The 18,385-nt window shown below is 42.5% G+C and overlaps 1 protein-coding gene across 2 annotated transcripts in view; it reads right to left on the bottom strand.

Moving 5' to 3' along the window:
• PRKG1 (protein kinase cGMP-dependent 1) overlaps window positions 1-18,385 on the bottom strand; it is a 305,135-nt gene that overhangs the window by 74,010 nt on the left and 212,740 nt on the right. For both annotated transcript variants that reach the window (XM_010224611.2, XM_088525673.1), the window contains exons 6-7: window positions 15,757-15,834; window positions 12,193-12,287 (exon numbers count right to left, since the gene is read on the bottom strand). In XM_010224611.2, the coding sequence (XP_010222913.1) occupies window positions 12,193-12,287; window positions 15,757-15,834 (173 nt within the window). The remainder of the gene's footprint in view (window positions 1-12,192; window positions 12,288-15,756; window positions 15,835-18,385) is intronic.

The raw sequence follows: 18,385 nt of genomic DNA, 5'->3' as shown, positions 1-18,385 counted from the left end.
CAATCCTGGCACGGAAGGCTGGCCTATGCGAAGCGAAGGAGAAGACCTGTCTCTCCCTGGGGAGCCCTGCTTGGCTTCCTGCCCAACTCCCAGCACCCAGGGCTGAACCTCAACCCTTGCCAGCACCAATGGAGGAGAGTTTTGGAGGAGACAAGCCTAACCCTGCTCTTCTTCACTTTAGTCTTACGAAAACAACTTTTTCTGGCAGCCTCATGCAATGAAACATTTTGATTTCTTATTCCAAAGCAGCCCTAAATGCAAAACAACAGATGATGCAGTCCATCGACCCGTTATTTTCTTCTTCCCCCAGGAGAAGAAGTTTTCTTTTTTCTACATGCAAGCTCGCCACGCAAGCTGAGATGAGCTGACAGCCCTGGGACATCCTCAACCCTCAGCCAGCCAAACACCAAAGAGCGGAGCCAATCTGATGTCTAGGCTTAAAGCGGGCAGGCAACTTGGAAGCAGCATGGTCTAGGCTATCATGGAAAGGGCTAGAAACAAGGGATTCATCCAGACGCCCATGTCCTGGTGTCCTCCTTCCCCTTCATCAAGTCAGGCAGCTTGATCTACTGAGGAAAGGTCATGATACCTTTTAATAAAACCCATTTAATTTGAGTAGCTTCTACTTTTAAAATACCGGGCAGAGGGGAAACCCAGTGAGAAGCACTCACGCTACATAAATAATCCTCCAGAATACTACATAAAAGTTGAATCTCACAATAGTGTCCCTCATCCCCCTTAAACATTTCCTCCTTAAAGGTCATCAGAGTATTAAAAACATCTACTGGGGCATAGCAGCAGGCAGTAAGTCTTCCTTTAAGTCCCATTAGCAGGTTTTTTGCACCATTTCGACTATGAAGGTTAGAGCCCAACGCGGCAGCACAACCCATTCCCAAGACAGGCTGGGTCATGCCCTCTTCCCCCGCATCCACGCAGTTACCGTTACATAAAAGGGGGTCTTGAAGGAGCAAGTGTAAATTCAGCCTAAAAAAAGGAAATGCCGAGCAAGCGTTTCCAAGGGCCGCTAATGATATGATTGATCCTAGCAAAATCCGAGCGGGTCATTAAGCACATAGAGATAAATTGCATTCCTCAACAGCGTGGCATTTAACAACCCAAATCCTTTGCATTAAGTATGCAGACACCTCAGCTGGGTGCATCCTCTTAATAAAATAAATAAATAAATAAAAGCCTACTTTTTAACATTTATTACGCTAGGCAAACCCAAAGGTAACGTGACCCTTGCAGACCAGGCTCTGATGCTGTAACAAGAGCACTGCACTGAGTTTGGAGAGCTATGCTCAGGTTTCTGGTGTGCTTAAAATAAAACCTGACTTTGTCTAGGCAGAATACAATCCAGTTATTTTTAACCGCAAAAACACTGAGGATGATATTTCCAGCTGGCCTCCAAAGTCCCAGGAGCTACGCTGGATCCTTCTTCTCTTTTAGAGAGGAACAACATGTGTTTGCTTGAAGGCAGTGAGTATTCAGAAGCTTAACAGTGTTGTTTGCGTTAACGGATAATGTGATTTATTTCGCATTCGAAGGCTGTGATCGAAAGTGGAGCCCTCAGGGCTTGATTTTACATCTCCGCTGTGAGCAGCCCTGCTGCAAAGATGCTAAAGGCAGGAATGGTCTAGCCTAAGATATAAAAGTAACTCTAACGCCAAGCATTAATTGTAAATGCCAAGCATTAATTGCAAAGCAGGAGGCTGGGAGTCTGTGGAGACACAGCAATAGTTTCACACTTGGGAAGATGAAAAATGGAAGAGCAAGCCTTAAGAGATCTGGTCTAGCAGGGCCTGGGAGAGCAGTCTTGGACCACCCACCCAACCCAGAGGTACTTCCGACTCTAAAACCCTTTAGGTGCAGAGTGGGTATCGCAATGTCCGGCCTTTCTGCACAGATTACAGCATTGCCAACACAGCTGGAACGTTTGGGTCATGCAGGCATTAGGACTTTATTTGAAATCAGGAGTTTGCCGGGTGTCCAAGCCAACTCAAAATCATTTGCACAGCTGACAACCTTGTTTGCAACCCAAAAGCCAACCGAAAAGCCCAAAGTCAGCCTCTCGAGCAAGAAGGTGGGTGTAATAAATACAGGGCTGTCAACACAAGAATTGTTAGGATGCTACAACCCGCTTCTTTTCAGATGACACTGCACACACGTTTTTCACAGTGACACAGCTAACCCAGTCAGATACTGTCATACGCCTACCTGGAGATGATTTCTGCTTTCAACCTGTTAGCTAGACTGCTCCAAACACTCCAATTTTTAACTCGTATTTTTTTCCCTCTGCGGGATGCAGCACCTGCACAACCACCCGCTGCGTCTCCGGCAGCCGCTTGCAGCCGTTCACCTCTCACCCTCCCGTGCCACAAGCAGGACGATGCTTGCTCTGCAGCCAAAAACACCTCCAGCACATCCCGTGAACCACCTGCTAATGTTTAAGCCCTTTGAGAAAGAGGAGATGCTTCTTTAATAAAAAAAAGCAACAGCAAAAAGAGCACCTTTGTTGGATCCTCAATGAACAGTATTCTTGAGTGTTATCTTGCAATGTCTAAAGACTTTATAGCCCCCTCAAATTTTCCTTTTTGCCCCCAAAGCTCTCAAGGGAGTGTATCGGGTCCTCTGCCCTGTACTTTGCAAAGGTGACTATGACACAGTTTGGGTACAAATCACATTTTACCTCTAGAACTCTGCCAAAGCTCAAGAGCGTAGCCCATCACCAACTAGTCCTCACACTTAGTAGTCAAGCAAGCAAAAAACCCAACCCATTCTTCCACTACGGTCCGTCAAAGGGGAAACTCCTCTCTTGATCTTTTTAAAAATCAATTTAAATTTCCAGTTCAGTTAAAAAGGGTGACCTGCAAATAGTCTTTAAATAGAGTAAAGTTTTAATGAAGTAGGGCTAAATAAGCTTTCATGCAGGCAGTGTTGCCAGCTCCCATCTGATGAATATTTCATACCTGATTTTAAGCGTGCCCACGGCCGTTAACCATGTTACTTAATAGTTGCACAGACATCACATAAAATCTGGAAAACAGATATTCATCATCAAACTCTCTGCTGGTAGCAGCTGCTCTGAGGCTGTTCTTCCGCCCCTTTGTCCCGTGGAAAACAGAGTCAATGTCTCCGAGATGGTTGACCTCCATTAGCCTACTAAAAGTTGTCATCAGGTCTGGGCCAGCTGCCGACGTGTTACGGTGAGAGCTCGGCATCTCCAGGGGGATGGCTGAGGATCCGTTTCAGCAAGGCATGAATCATCCCTTGGAACAGCTTGGCTCTCTGGAAACCACAAAAGACCTACAGGCCAGTGACCCTTAAGCATAAGGTGGTAGGACGCAGAGCCTGCCATGAAGTCGCCAGAGATGTGATCAGTCACAGACTGTTTCTTGGGGTTGCAACACTCCAGCAAGTTAAAATTTATTTGGCTTTAGCGTTGACATGTACCTAACTTCCATTATTTTTTTTATCCTCACAAAGCAAAACCAGAGTTAACCGAAGTCCAGGCTCACTGTATTTAGGAGATAATCTCTAACGAGTCCCCAGTGCTTAAAAATTTCAGGGTTGCAATGCTGATCTCCAGGTGAGTTTTCAAAGGGAACTAGGTTGTTCAAGGACTACACAGACTCACAGGCTAGTTATGGAAAAGCAATCTTAAGAACAACACCTCTATAATTGTAAAAATTCCTTCTCCTCCCCATGGAATAGCCCGAAGAATATAAATTACATCCAAAAGCAATTAAGAATCATTCACAATACTCCATATAAAAATAGGAAGACCAAGAAAACAGCAGCTCATTAGAAAAATGTATTAAATACAAACTTGCATCAATTTGTTCTTCCAAAGGTGGGGGTCTAGTACGACTATACTATCTTAAAGGCATTAAGAGTTTTGATCTTGTGTTTTGAGAGCTGGAATTATTTCCCTGGGCTTCTGTAAGGAATGCTATGTTCTTCTTGAATCATAAGACTTAATATTAAATATTATATATCATGATACTGATTTATAGTACTCATGCAATGACTAGGCAGGCATCACAGCACAATGGTCCTCCTAAGCCTGCTGCCCGGAAAAAAAAATCAATTTTCGATGAATGAAACATTTATACATGATTTTAAGAGCGCTATAACAACAACAATATAATACCTCAGTGTTGGTGGCATTACCTCTTTTAAGAGGCTTCTTTCAAGCTGCACAACAGGATGAAGCAAGAAGAAATGAGAAAATAAAGGCGTTCAGAAACACTTACTACAATAAGTGGAAGCAGATATCTCCATAATAAAAGTCCTTTGTAATTTTGCTTTCCTCCATCTGGCAAAACTTTGTTATCTGATTTATATATATATATATATATATATATATATTTGAACAGTTTTAGTTCCCAGAGTCTGAGTCAGCTGTAAAAGAGCCAGAACTATCAATAATGTGAGCAGTTACAAACTAATGCTTGTTATTGTTAAGGCTCCAAACCACCCGATTATTTACTAACTTCACTGAGGTCATCCCATGTTGGCCCTCAGCATGACGCTATTGTAGAAGTGAAAGCAACTTCACTTATCCACTGATGCTAAAAAGGGAGTATTTGGAATTTGACACTGATCATCTAATGGCCATTTCTCAAAAGAAGTTCTGTTTGGCAGAGAAAGTAGAAAGCCAGTCGTTTGTATTTCTTCTTTGATTATACTTTTTTTTTTTTTTGGCCTATAAAAACAAGCAGATTTTATGCACAGACCTTCTATTAACACGACTGCCTTCCTCCAGCAGCTGATGCATTTTCATGATTACGGATCTTGGGCAAATACGTTTCCTAAATGCAAAGTGGCTACTCAGAATTCAGCACCGATGGCCGGCGATGGATAAGACACACAAATACGGCAGCGCCGGCCCTCACCGATCTCGCTAAGGTATAGAATCATTTTTTGGCTTTTGCTGCATTTGCTGCTGTTGAGTTGCAGCGCTTCTTTTTTTATTATTGTTTGGCTTTGTTATAAAACAAGGCTATGGTTGATTTCCCACTCAATAATACCAAACCACAAGATATTTTGCGACAAGATGCTTGACAATGGGAAATCAAGCAGTTGAAAAGCCCTGATCCAAGGTTTCATTGCTGAAATCCAGCCCTGCTTTAGCTTTTTTTACACGGTCATATAAGCAGAGATGCCAAGAGAGACATCCTCAGTATCATTTATCCCCCCTCTAATTGCCAAAGTCTCCACGACAGGTTTCCAGCCACTAATTCACAACCAAAGGTAAGATTTTCGAAATTTGGAAGGCATAGTTCAAAATGTTTGCAAGGAGAAGACATTGGCAAGGCAAAACAGTTTCCAAGCTAGCTTTATTTGGGAAAAAATCCTGGGCATAAAATATCTGGGGTTAGTCAAGTTTAGAAAAAGTCATCCAAAGTTGCCTCCAAACCAAAACTGAGCTTGCCAAGAGCAGGGTATCAAAAATCTTATAGGTTGCTGTTGTTCTCCTAATTCACCCAATTCACTTATTCATGTCCTGAAGAAGCCCTTAGGATGTGCAGATGTGAAGGAGTACATCTCATATTCCTTGATAGGTGGTCCACATCAGGAAAGCCTTCCTGGCTTTCTGAGAGCAATAGGACAATTAAGCAATGGAGGTCACCTGTGACATTACTAGATTTCTGCATCACCAGCCTATGACTTGTCAACTACATAGAACGATGCTGCAGTCCATTTTCCCGAGCTCCAGAATATTTTTACCTAAAAGGACTACCTTGTGCTAAGCAAAAAGCAAGGCCAAGGTGAAGAGGTATTCCTAAATTGCTTGGGCTGCCACAAACCATAAACATCACAAAGAAAAATTATGATTTAGCTTGCAAAAAAGGGCATGTGGAAAGCTTGTTGCCCCATTTACAGCCTCAGACAAGGGTTTCTTGCACTATCAGTGAATCAAACAGCCAACTGCACATTCAAGGAGGAGGGATCTCAGGAAAGGAGCAGATGGCTTGGCCAAAGCAAACAAAAGACATTTCTTCACCTCCCGCGCAGTTAAACTGTGGAACTAATTGGCGCAGAAGGCTGAGGATGATAAACACGTTGGCGTGAATCTGAGAAGCAAACCAAAGTGAAAAAAAACCATCAAGGGTTATAAAATACAAAGCCACCTGCTCTGGTTGGGGATGTTCTTCAGCCCCAGGCCACGAAACGCTGGGGGAACATCCCCAGTCCTGCTCCTGCTCCCCGCTCGCACGTGGATATTTGCCACCAGCTGCTGTCCAACGGAGGACGCTGGGCTAGATGGACAGAAGGATGCTCTTAAAAGCAACACGTCCTCTTCTGCCTCCGTGTCCTTCTGCTCCCACCACACTTCTCCGTAAATTTGTTAAAGCAAAGACAGATTTAAAAGGAACAAACCTATTTCTTTTCCCCGTAACAAATACAGATCTACATTTTTGGAACTGCCTAACAAAAACCACTGTGAGCGCCCCAGATCATCCTAAAAAGCTTTGGATGAGTCTCTTGAGCAAGAGCCTCTCGCCTGCCAGAAAGCTTCCTACAGCATTAAAGAGCTTCGGGCAACAAACAGAAGATGGTCAGAGCAAACTCCTGCATGAGTACACGTAAGACATGGTTGTATTTTATAAAATCTACAAATAGCAAGGGATTTCTATGTGCAGAATTGGGACAACCATCTTGGCAACCAATATTTAGTCGCAAGGCCCCAGAACGTTTCCTAATTCCCTTTACAACAGGAGTATCTCCACTCTCAGTGGACGCAGCTGTTCATTTTGATAATAGTTAATTAATGGTGTGGTGCACGCTTCTAAGATTACCAGATCAAAGGTCCACACAGCCAATCCTCCTGGTGCTAACTGCGACAGATGCCTGCAGGAAGAAAGGCTACACCATGGGGAAGCATATGGTGACATCTTCCAGATGTCACCTTCCCTCTTTGCTTCTGGTTGGCCATGGTTTAGAGCACTTACAGTCCAAAGCCTTCAAGATATTTTTTCATTTCCGGGTATTCCAAGAGCTTTTGGAAGCCTTTTGAAACCTCACGATGTTCCCTGCATCTTGGATGAGAGAGCTGCACGCTGTCCTGCACAAGAGGTCTCCTCTCTGAGACTTTGTGCACTTAACCACCTAAACAGCAGAATATAAGGCCATAACATCTGAAATATGTCTGCAGACTACCTCATATTCGTAATAAATGGGGAAAATGCTAGCATAACGGGCGGCAAAACTTCCTGTTGCTCTCTGGGGATAACATGCTGGATGCAGGCAGCTGAGTTACTCCCACCGTGCTGCAGATGCTGAAGTAAAGAGGGCAACTAAGCCACAATGCTGCAAATTTATAAATTAAAAGATCCCTTATTTGGCATCAATGGTAATTAACAATTTTTACGTAACACCAAGTGAACATCCTCTTGTCTTAACTTTCAGTCATTGCCCGTAACTGTTCACAGCGCTGCTCTGAGATGCTGCAGACAAGACCTTCTCACTCTTCCCTCCACGCAAAGCCAAGCACGGGGCAAGGGGAACATAATCTTAAGAGGGCTCTGGGCTGGAAACTTGCATTTTCCCCAGGCTGATCTTGTAGGAATCGGCTCCTTTGCCTTTTTTACATGTCTGAGGGATTGAGAAAAGAATGGGAATTGTGAATCTCTTCCCACCACCAAGCCTAGTGGGATGCTGTCCCTTTTCAACCATCGATTCCCGTGGCTTTTTTTTTTTCTTTTTACAGGATAATTCTGCTGTGTTCCCAGACCCACACAGGGCTTTGAACTCCCACTGGGGATGACTGATGGATTCGTAGCAGGGACTGCCCTTCAGCCACCAGCTGGCATTGAGGAGAAGAGCATGGACCATGCTCAGGTCCTTCTGACCCTCTTGGAGGAGGTTCCACAGGGAACCAGAGGAAATTGCTTTGGCCAAGGAAAACACCTAAAAACCTGTGGACACTGCAGAACACTTTTGGTGGGTAGCTACAAAACAGAGGGACTGCTCTGCTCACCATCTAGAATCAGAGCAATATTTGTGTTTCTTGCGATATTTATGTTTCATCAGCAAATATCCTCAGGAGATGATGGGTCGTTCTCGTGTTCGGCTGCAACTAAAACACGCAGAGGCCTTTTACTCAGGCAGCCAAGTTCCAGGAGCTTAAATCCTTGATGTAGTGAAGATTTAAGCCCTAAGCACTCAAAAGCAAAGGCCTGGGGAGCAGGGCAGTGCAGATCTGGGCAAGCAAACAGCGCATTGCTCAGCATGTGCCAGGACAACCCAGAAACATCAGTCCTTTCTCTTTGCCAACTAGAAAACAAGACACACATTGCCCTCCAAAATGAATGTTTGCTGATGCCACCACCTCCTTCTTGCCTCCAAGAAATTCCCCTGGGCACAAAACATATCCAAGCCTCCATCCCTTTCTCCTCTCGCAGAAAAAATTCAGGATCAGTTAATTCAGTTAATGAGTCAGAAAATGCTAAGGAAGGTGGAAGGAAGACGATCGTGAGCAAGGTTCGAACTAAGATGAAATGCTGCACTTAGATTGAGTGATCGGTCAAGGACATGGGGACAGCTTTGCTCAGGTGTAACAAGAGCTGCGAGAAGCAACAGTGCATTTAGCAAATTAAAAAACTTATCTGGAAGCAGCGTAAGGGTCAGTTCGGAAGGACCAGCACTGCAATTGCACAGTGATGGCATCAAGAGTCATGCCAAGGTCAAGACCAGGAATACGTTACTGGGACCTCAGCACCTCCTCTAGTATTTATACCCATTTTTGCTAGAAGCAGATTCATAACCCTGGCCACAGCAAGAGAAAACATTAAAAAAAAATTAAATCAGCATTGCCAGTACTCTAATGTCCTACTGGCACTTCTCTGTTGTCATGGCCTTGTACATTTTTTAGGAATTATATTTAATCTTTGCATTAATTTAGAAAAAAAGAATAAAATAAAGCAATGGCATTGCCACCTGGATCTTGGATTTAATTTCTTACTTTCAAAGCTGCTTTTTTTCCTTCTCTCATCTCTCCTTTTTGCAGACCATCGCCTCCGCACACAAAAAACCCTGAAGACAAAATTCAGCACAGACGCCTGCACCGCTTTCGGTGAGGGTGGAAAGACGATACCAAGTTTTTTGAGCAGTTGGAAAATATATGTTCTGCTGGCATTACTGCATATATGGGCATACCTTGCTTTACCACTGCAGATGAGCAGTGCAGAAAATATCCCAAAGATTTTGGGGGTCCTAACATAGGCGAAGCATAGCCAAGAGATTTTGGGGAATTAAAGGACAGATGGTCTCTGGTATGGTGGGAATTTAACTGAGCAGAAGCCTCTGGAGGTGGAGATATAAATGGGAAATAGTGTAAGTTCTCCTGCACGTAGGAGGTGCTGGTGGCTCCTGCAAGAGACTGGCACCACCGCACACATTTCCAAACGATCTCGAGGGCAACAAAACAGAGTCATTTGCAGGAAAAGGAGCTCAAGCTATAAAATGTCACCAGTTCCTCAAGTCAGCCTTCTCCCCAAAATCTTGAAAGCAAAAATCAAACCCTCTTCATTTGATCCATGAATATCTCCAGCTTATTTTGTGGTCTTTTTTCTCTAGGGACTAGCCAAGAGTCCTACTACATTCCCATTCAGCAAGCAACAGGAGTGTCCCCAAAGGGTTTGCAGTCTCTTTTTCAAGACAGAAGAAGAAAAGGAGACAGGCCAAAAAACCGCTCCATGGTATCGCAGTGCAGTGTGGATACCCTAGACAGTGGACACCAAGTCCCTACACATTATACCTAAGTAGCTGATGACCCTCAGAGGTTGATTTAGGAACCCCAAGATCTGTGCTCCTACCCAATGCAAGACCCAAATATCCACCTTACTTCTTCGCTCTGTTAGTACATCTTAGAAAAAAACCAACAAACAACACCCCTCGCACACTTTACTCTTTCCAAAAGAGAAAGCAGGCAGAGGATACCCTTCAAACAGAGTCCAACCAAGAGCTGCCCATGGAGGTGACCACCAGCAGGTCTCATCTGAGAGCCAACCCTTGGTCAATGCAGCCACAGCGGGGGGAAGGCTTTCCACATCCTTCCAGCTTTCCAATATGCCTGCCTTAAAATAATTAAAATCATCTCTTCCAGCAGTCCTGCATGGTGCTGTCCTCACCTCCCATCAAGTGAAAACACTTTTCTCTGGCTTAATGAAATCACGAAAATCAACACCAAAACAATGTCTACATGAATTTAAACACCAACTTTTTTTCCCCTCTAAGCTCACCAATGTAAGTCTTGGTCACATCCAACTAGCTACCTCTGGTGGCAACTGAATTAAAGACACTTCCGAGCACAAGAGAATGTGTAATTATAAGTCCATTTTACTAAAATACACATTATTTTAGTTGCACTGAGTTATTTCCCTGGTTTTCCTTTGCCGACTTAGTTCTGTGTCCTTTTCCCGTTGCTAGAAAGTTGCCACAATGGTTCTATACATTTGATTTCTGAATTAAAGAAATAGCACAGCAAAATAACCAATGGCAAATACATTCCAAATTATGTATTTTTATAATGTAAATTATACATCTGCTATCCCTGATTCACCCAGACAGGAAAGTAGGAGAACCATGTAATCCTTGGGAGCCCTAAGTATTCCTGTAAGATAACATGCCTGATGATTTCATGACTTGCTTTGTTCCTGTCTGGGTGCAATGGGATACTGTGAAATAACGAGAGCCATCTGGTGCACACAGGGAAAAGAAAAAAAAAAGAAAAAAGGGCAAAATAATGTATTTCATTACTGGATTTCCATGTCAGTTTAAATATTTCTCAGAGAACACAAGATAGTTGGGATCTGTCCTCCTGCTGTGCAGCAATATGCAGAATGAAAACTGCAACTATTACTTCATGTTGTCAGGAAAAAATGTTTTGGAGCTGTTACTGACTCCTACACATCAGAAATTGCAAAATTATATATATTTTTTTATTTTAATGCATTTGCTCCCAAGTATAGTTTAACAGTATTTTACAAAGCTATGGCTAAACAAATCCTGAGAGAGCTTTGAAAAAATATTCAAGGATGAAAAATAAAATAGATTAGAAGTTTCTTTGAGTTTATCTTAAACTGCCAGTCATAAGTGTATTTTTCATACACAGGAGAAATATCCTGAAGGTCTACCACGAGCGCTGAGCAGTGATGTTCTAGAAGATACTCACGTGTTAATAATTCATCGAGTTTATATGCTTGTAGGGGTAAAAAAAAAGTGTATCTCGCATCTCTCATATTATTAAAAAGTAACCAAAAAAAGGGCGCTTAGTTTAATAAAACGAGTATTGGATTTTCAGCGGTGACACTCAAGCGTTTTGTGTGCTGGAGTAATTGTGCTGTACTCCCCGGCTGCCAGAAGTAGCTCAAAATTTGGGTTAGAGCCGTTGTAGTTTCTTCTTTTGGAAAGAAGGCCGATTGACGAGGTCCTGGATGTGTTAACAAAGTGCCAAAGAGATGCCCCGTGCAGAGAGAAGTACCCAGGACAGGCCCAAGTGGTCGTCCTTCAAGGTTAACGCATGTCCTAAATTCCTAAAGTGTGTCCTAAAGCATGTTGTACTAGTTCCATTTTTACTGTTCCCTATGGAAATAGGGTATGCTTTTATAATAATCATCTGATTAAAAGAGATTTACAATTTCTACTCCATTCCTTCACCAAAGTCATCTTCTAGATAAAGTGACCGAAGGAAAATAAAACAGGTCAGTCACTTTCAATTACCCCGTTCCCCAAACTCACACAGATACATCACCACAAAAATAAAAAAAACAAAAAGAGAAAAACACACACACCAAACCCCCCACATCCTTCTACCTTCAGCTGTCTACCTCACCTAGAACACCATAATCATGCCCTTATCCTACACATCACTCTATGTTGATGAAAGTTAAACATTTTGGATCCTCCAAGGGAAGACAGTGCAAAGATAAGCTATTTTATCACATCTACGAGCAGGAAGGGGAGGATCTGTATTTGGCCACATGATCGCAACCCAAATCTTATTTCCCCATCCCTGCTGGGTCCCCATGACCGGTCTCACCCCAGCACGCAGGGCCAAGGGACAAGGCACAAAATGCAGCTGGTCAAAGCACTTCCAAGGCATTTCTAACCTGTTTCCAAATGCCTGGACAGCCCTTGGCAAAAATATCTCAATAGAAGAGCAACATCAGAAGGAGCACTTACCCTTGAAGGGCTTTTTCTCCAAACCAATCTCCTTTTCCTAGAGTGCGGAGAAAGACAGGATCTTCACTGGGGGAGTCTTCGCGTGTAACATTCACCTGTGGAAAAGTCAACCCCCCCATTGCATTTTAAAAACTTCCAATTAACTAATAAAATCTGCTTGCTCAGAGAGGGATTAGACATCTCCTAGAAAATGTGCTCTTCTAGGTTCCTCCCTGGGAGCCACCTTATTCTCCTGGCCTGTCTTCTGTCCTGATACTGCAATTTCTCATTCCCCATAAGCTGGTCTCAAACCATTCAAGAAAATGAATAATTATTTTCCATTCAAACACATATAACTCTTGCAAAAAGTGCCATATTCCTATTTTTTGAATATTTTAAGCTTTCAGCATGGAGCTGGCTGCACAAGCACAGTCATAGGCCATATGGGTCAACAGCAGAAAGGGGTTCCAAATATTTCATGTGTATAAGAGAGGCACATGGCGGAGCATTCTGATAGCTTAGTTACATAGGATTTCTTGTGTTGTTAAGTTCACTTAAGAAAAAAAAATACATTTATACATAACTGAAATGAAACCATTTGGAACAACACAGGATTAAGGACTCCTAGTGGTCCTTCTCTTGAATTCAGGTGAAAGATAATGATAGCTGAAGCAAACGTTCATTCATATGAACGTTTGAAGAAAAATAGCATAGAAAAGTAGCAATTGATCTTTCTGAAGATTCTGCTACTATGCATTATCTTAGAAAGCGGCTCCCGTTCACCTTCGGGCATCTGTCCAGAACCCATATGGGATCCAAGCCCTGGCAGCCAAGCAGTGACCAAGTCCCTGATGTTGACTGCTTGCTGAGATGTGGCACGCCACATGTCAACAGCTACCAAGGACTCAAAAGTCTCCATGAGTGATGAGTCTCGTATGGAAAGTGTTCCCAGAGGCAACTTGCACATCCTGAAGTGCAAGAAGGCAGATGAAATATGGTCCCCTGCAGTGAGTGCAGGGTGGGTATCATCACAGCAAGTCATCTGTAGATGTACTTGTCCAAGCTGCCTCTACAGTCAGTGGAGATGGATGGACATTTCCAAATTGAGTCACTCAAAGCTAAGAGCTCTGGAGGTATCTCTGTGTACAAGGGACCATCTCTCAACTCCATCTCCATTTCAGGCTGTTGATTTGCTTTCATCAGAGCGCCTTCACGCACAAAATGCAAAGCCAAAATTGGGGCCAGCAGACACGTTATTTCTGGTTCAGACACATTCTGGTTGAAATTTACTATTACATTTACAATTGCGTCCTGCACCTTTCTCCATGCTCTGTCACGGATGGCAAAAACAACGGCTTTGAGTCATTAATGAGCACTCAGTCTACAATACACCAGATTTAACATCTGCAGTGACTCATCGAAGCTTAGATGAGGGGAGGGGAAGCGTAACAGATGAGATAGGAAGATTTGTAGCCTATAGCAAGAAAAAAAAAATCCTTGGACAAACCAAAGAAAACAATGCATTTTTTAGCTCTTTCTCCATGACCTCTGCTAAGCCTAAGAAACAAACGAGAAGGGATTAGGAGAGCGTAATTCTGACATGGCTCAAAACGATGACACATTTTAACTGCCTTGGCACCAGCAAAGATCTCGGATGAAATCGGGGACAAAGCATCACTTTTAGGGAGGAAACCAGCCTATGACACAACACATCATCCTTACACAAAAAAAAAAAAACAGGCTCAATGGGCACCAAGCTGCAGCATTTAGCATACAGCGGGGATCAAACTGCTTGCAGCCCATGTTTTATTCAAGGGATTTCTGTACACAGGTTGTTTTGCACAAGGCTCTGTTTTTTCTTCACCAGGACTTGAGGAATTAGACTATAATAGAGGAGAACTGCCAGGCCGGATTCCCCGAGATTCCCAAGCAATAACGCTCGCATGAAGCTGCTGAGCGCAGAAGGGACATGTGAGTTCTCAGATACATGATCTGGAGCTAGAAACATTTTTGTCTTAGTAAGGTGCCTGGGTGAGGTTTTAGCAGTATGTGACACTACTTCAGAAAGTCTATATGGCATATATGGATGCTTTTATTCACTGCCACAGTGCTTGTCCTGTACCCTCATCATGGAGTTGTTCTTGTGTAGCTGACGCATCTCAATGCAGGCATTAAACTAAGCAGTCTTCCCTTCCTGTCATCTTTCATCATTCACTGATTCCTCTTTTGCAAATCAGTAAGGTTGCAAGAGAAGCTTCTGCAAGATTCAACTTGGTCCCTGCGGGAATTTCTCTTTGGTTGCAAGGATCTAGCGAATGGTCTGGGAATTTCTCTAGAAATTGAATCATCTTTCTTTGGCCATCAGGTGCCATAAGATCAAGCAGTGAACGGATCTGTCAAAGTGAGAACATGGACAACAATACGGCTAGCGATGACGTGGAGTGTATCAAGCATGACTACAGGACTCTGGAGCCATAGTCAAAGGCACGAGGACCCACATGACTTTCTTCTCCTTTCTGACAGAGAGGAGGTAAAGACTTGAGGGGGACTGGATGGATCATATGCATCAACAGCAGGTTGTGCAGTAGGGTTGACAACAGGGATTTGGATTTAAAAACTCTTTGGGGATGGGGGAACTTCCACCTAACCAAAAGCATCTTTGCCAGCTGACTGCCAGTTCCTTTGGTGGGAAGGGTAAGGTTGGAAATCAGAGATTAGAAATGTCCTTTTAAGCACAGAGGATGAACTGCCATCCACTAAGAGAGGTCTGCTGCAGAAAGCATTTTGAAGCGTGGGTCATGGCTGTCCTTACTCTGGGAGAACAGGAAATGTCATTTCTGAGTGGAGGGAACTAGAAGAGCATGAGAGAAAGCCATCAAACTTAATGGTGAAGAGCCGAAAATGAAAGAGAAGGATCTTGCTTAGGAGCTCCTTCACTTCTAGATCCTTCAGCTAGTTTTAGTACCTGATGTCTTGGCAACAGCCTTTGGAAGCAGTCATTCAGATCCATTCCCAATCCGGCGATTGCTCTTCCTCAACGAATGCCAGGAGCTTTTTGGTATCTTTAATTACACAAGCCCTCTACTAATATGTGGCCTCGTGCAAGTGTCAGCTCCACTGGCTTACTGTCAAGCACATTTATCCCTTTTGTGTTTACTTTTTTTTTTTTAATGCCTTGCTTCTCATCCATAGAGAGAAAAAAAAAATCACTGCGTATTCCCTTCAGCATTTGCATCCCACGAGGTGGAAAGATACCACATATTTGTCAGGTGTAATAGCATTAGCTAAAAAGGAATTTCAAATGGAAGGGGAAAAAAAAAAAAGAGGAGAGAAAGGAGAGGCTTATGAAGCCACCAAGAGGCTTCATAAGGGTTACCAAGCCCCAAAGCTTGGTAGAACAATCTACTTTTTGTGGTCTTCCCCTCTTCAGACCACTCTTCCCTATTGATTGAGCCGCAGTCAGTTTAATTAAATGTCAAGAGTTGCAACACTCTCGACTGGGGAGTGAGAAAATGTTGACTGGCACCACACTGCAAGAGCACATCATCATCATTGAATTTTCCTTAAAGAGGGTGTCCAACTCACCTTCCCTTTGCTGATTATGAAGAAAGTATCCCCTCGAGCACCTTGTCTTATAATATACTCTCCGCTTTCGTAGTGCGTCTATAAAGGCAAGAAAAAAGAAAAATTAGTAAGAACAAGCAGAATCAGAGGCTGCTCTTCAGCTTATGGTTTAGCAGGTTTGCAGGATAATGCTTCCAAAAACATAACCCTGAATGAATTTCCTCCAAACGTGATGTTGGATATGATTAAAAAAAAAAAAAAAAAGGAAAAAAAATCATCTCGTGTCAAGGAATATAATAATTAAAACTAATCCCTTTGCAGCTTGCCCATTTTTCTTGTTACTTCGCCAGTGCCAGCTTTTGCCCAGATGAATTGTCCTCCTAACCTAAAGCCATTTATACTAAGTAAACCAGACACTGTCATTTTCACCAGAGAATACAGTACATGAACTGAAATTACAAAAATAAATCTATTGTAAAAATAGCTCTTTTCATTTTTTCTTTCATTCTTTTGATATTTTTTCTGTTCTGCAGCATTCAGACACAGATTATTTTCATCCTTTTCCTGTTATCAAGGTAGATTAAGTATCAGTCTGCCTTTTCTTTGGTCTTTTTTCCTGAAATATTCATAGCTAAATTTCAATTATATCTTATCAAAACACGCATCCTAATAGCTTCATCCCTTATATTAGAGCATCAAAATCAATATCCATGTACACACCACCAACAAAATAAAAACCAGTATTCTTCATCCACATTGAGCCAAAACATATATATATATCTTTTTTTCTTGGAGAGTGTTTTGCTTGAGGAGCTTCCTACCTAAAATCTTCCCCTGGTAAAATGAATGAGGCTCTGGCCTGCATGTTTTCTGAAGCCACAATAAGCACAAAGTCCCAGAAAGCTCTTTTAATCCTCAAGTATGTATAAACAACAGTAAGGACGAATATGGAGCTAAGAAAGAGGAATTAATCAGAATCCTAGAATTTGGCTAAGCTTTAGACTGTTTTTTTTCTTTTTTTTTCCCAATAGCATTTTATTGAGCTGCATTTCGTTTTTCCTTTTACACTCAACCTCTTTGGTGCTACTTGAAGACTGATTACAGGCTCCAGCAGGAAAATAAATGCGTAAAGGTTTCTGTAAAACATCTAATGCATCCGAAAAGAAAATAACTCTTGGTTTGGGAGCAGTGGGCTTGGGTGATGTTAATGGAAAATAAATGGCATAGAAAAAGAAAATATAGGAAAATAAATTGTAATGTGAGATTTAGTAGGTTATTTTTGTAGGTGGCTATATATGTATATAAAATAACCACATATAGTGTGTGTGCATATATATGTGTATTATGTGAAGTTATATTTTATATATATATATGCATACACACATAGTGTGTGGATGCTTGCACATTCCTCAAAATTCTTGAAAAACAAACTCAGGTTGTCAAAAGATGATGCTAGTAAATAATATTCTTCAGATGCTCCAGAAGATTAATGACTGCAAAAATGCAAGTTCTCTAGCAGAATAACAAATACTCAATAATATCACGCCAGTCTTAGAAAAGGGATCAGAGAAGCTGACTTTGCAGCTAATAACAGCCGTATTCTTCCCAAATACTCCAGGGAGAGAAGCCTGGGGGTGAGCATGGCCCTCTGTGGATACAACCTCACCGTTTTAGCTCTTACGTGGGATGCTCTGGGCAGCAGATACTGAGGATGCACATTTTTGAACAGTCACAGAGTCTCCTTGGGAGGGACGGGTTTTAGAAGACGGTGGGATCAGGTCCTTTCAAGTGACATCCAGCAGACACACACAAAAAAATCCCTAATTCTCACTAGCAATTGAAAATTTTGGACAAAAAGGATTGCAACTTTCCTACTGGTAATCTATATGTATATATATACACACACACACACACACACAAACAACTTGACAGTGAGAGTCACAAACCTACCTGAGTCCTGCCATCAGTCTTCCCACCTAGGCTCCCATAAAACCCATGTATGGGAGGGGAACAAACCTTAAACCTTGAAGGGCCTCAAGCTCTCCCTTACTTAAGCAGCCCTTTATTACTATATATGCACATATTTCTGGACTCTCATTCAAAATACCTAGGCATCTCCTCCTAACACTCAAATCACATCCTTAAAGTGCTTCCCTCTAGTCCAATTTGTACATTCAGCCTCCTCTTTGGCATCTCTCTCCATGCCCTTCCTGTGGCCCATGTCTTCATGTATTTCTTTCTCCCCGTTTCTCCCGCTGTTAGTTCTGTCTCACCACAATTCTTTTTGCTTGATTCAACCCGTCTTTTCCCATTCTCTCTCAACACTCTCACTCTTCACCTTCAGTCTTCCTTTCCTAAACGCAAACCAGCTCATCCGTGTGCTTCGCCCATCCGACGGAATTATTTCTGTCCGCTTGGACTGAAAGCTCTCTGTAAAGTAGGTAGCGAGCACTAAGCTCCCTCAGGACACATGCAAATAAAAACAATTACAATCACTATTATTTCAACCCAGCCAAGTCATAGGTAAAAACTGTCCTTGGACACATATGGTGGCATTATACAACACCACCTGGAGGAAGCTTTTAGGCCTATATAGCAAATATATTCATGCTATGGCTGATAAAACAAAGTGAGAATAACACATAAGACA

Source organism: Tinamus guttatus, unplaced genomic scaffold (assembly GCF_059628265.1).
Source record: "Tinamus guttatus ecotype Peru unplaced genomic scaffold, ASM5962826v1 Tinamus_guttatus_pri_ptg000023l, whole genome shotgun sequence".
NCBI classification, from domain to species: Eukaryota; Metazoa; Chordata; class Aves; order Tinamiformes; family Tinamidae; genus Tinamus; species Tinamus guttatus.
Note: the sequence above shows the minus strand (reverse complement) of the source record. Positions and strands in the feature narration are given on the sequence as shown.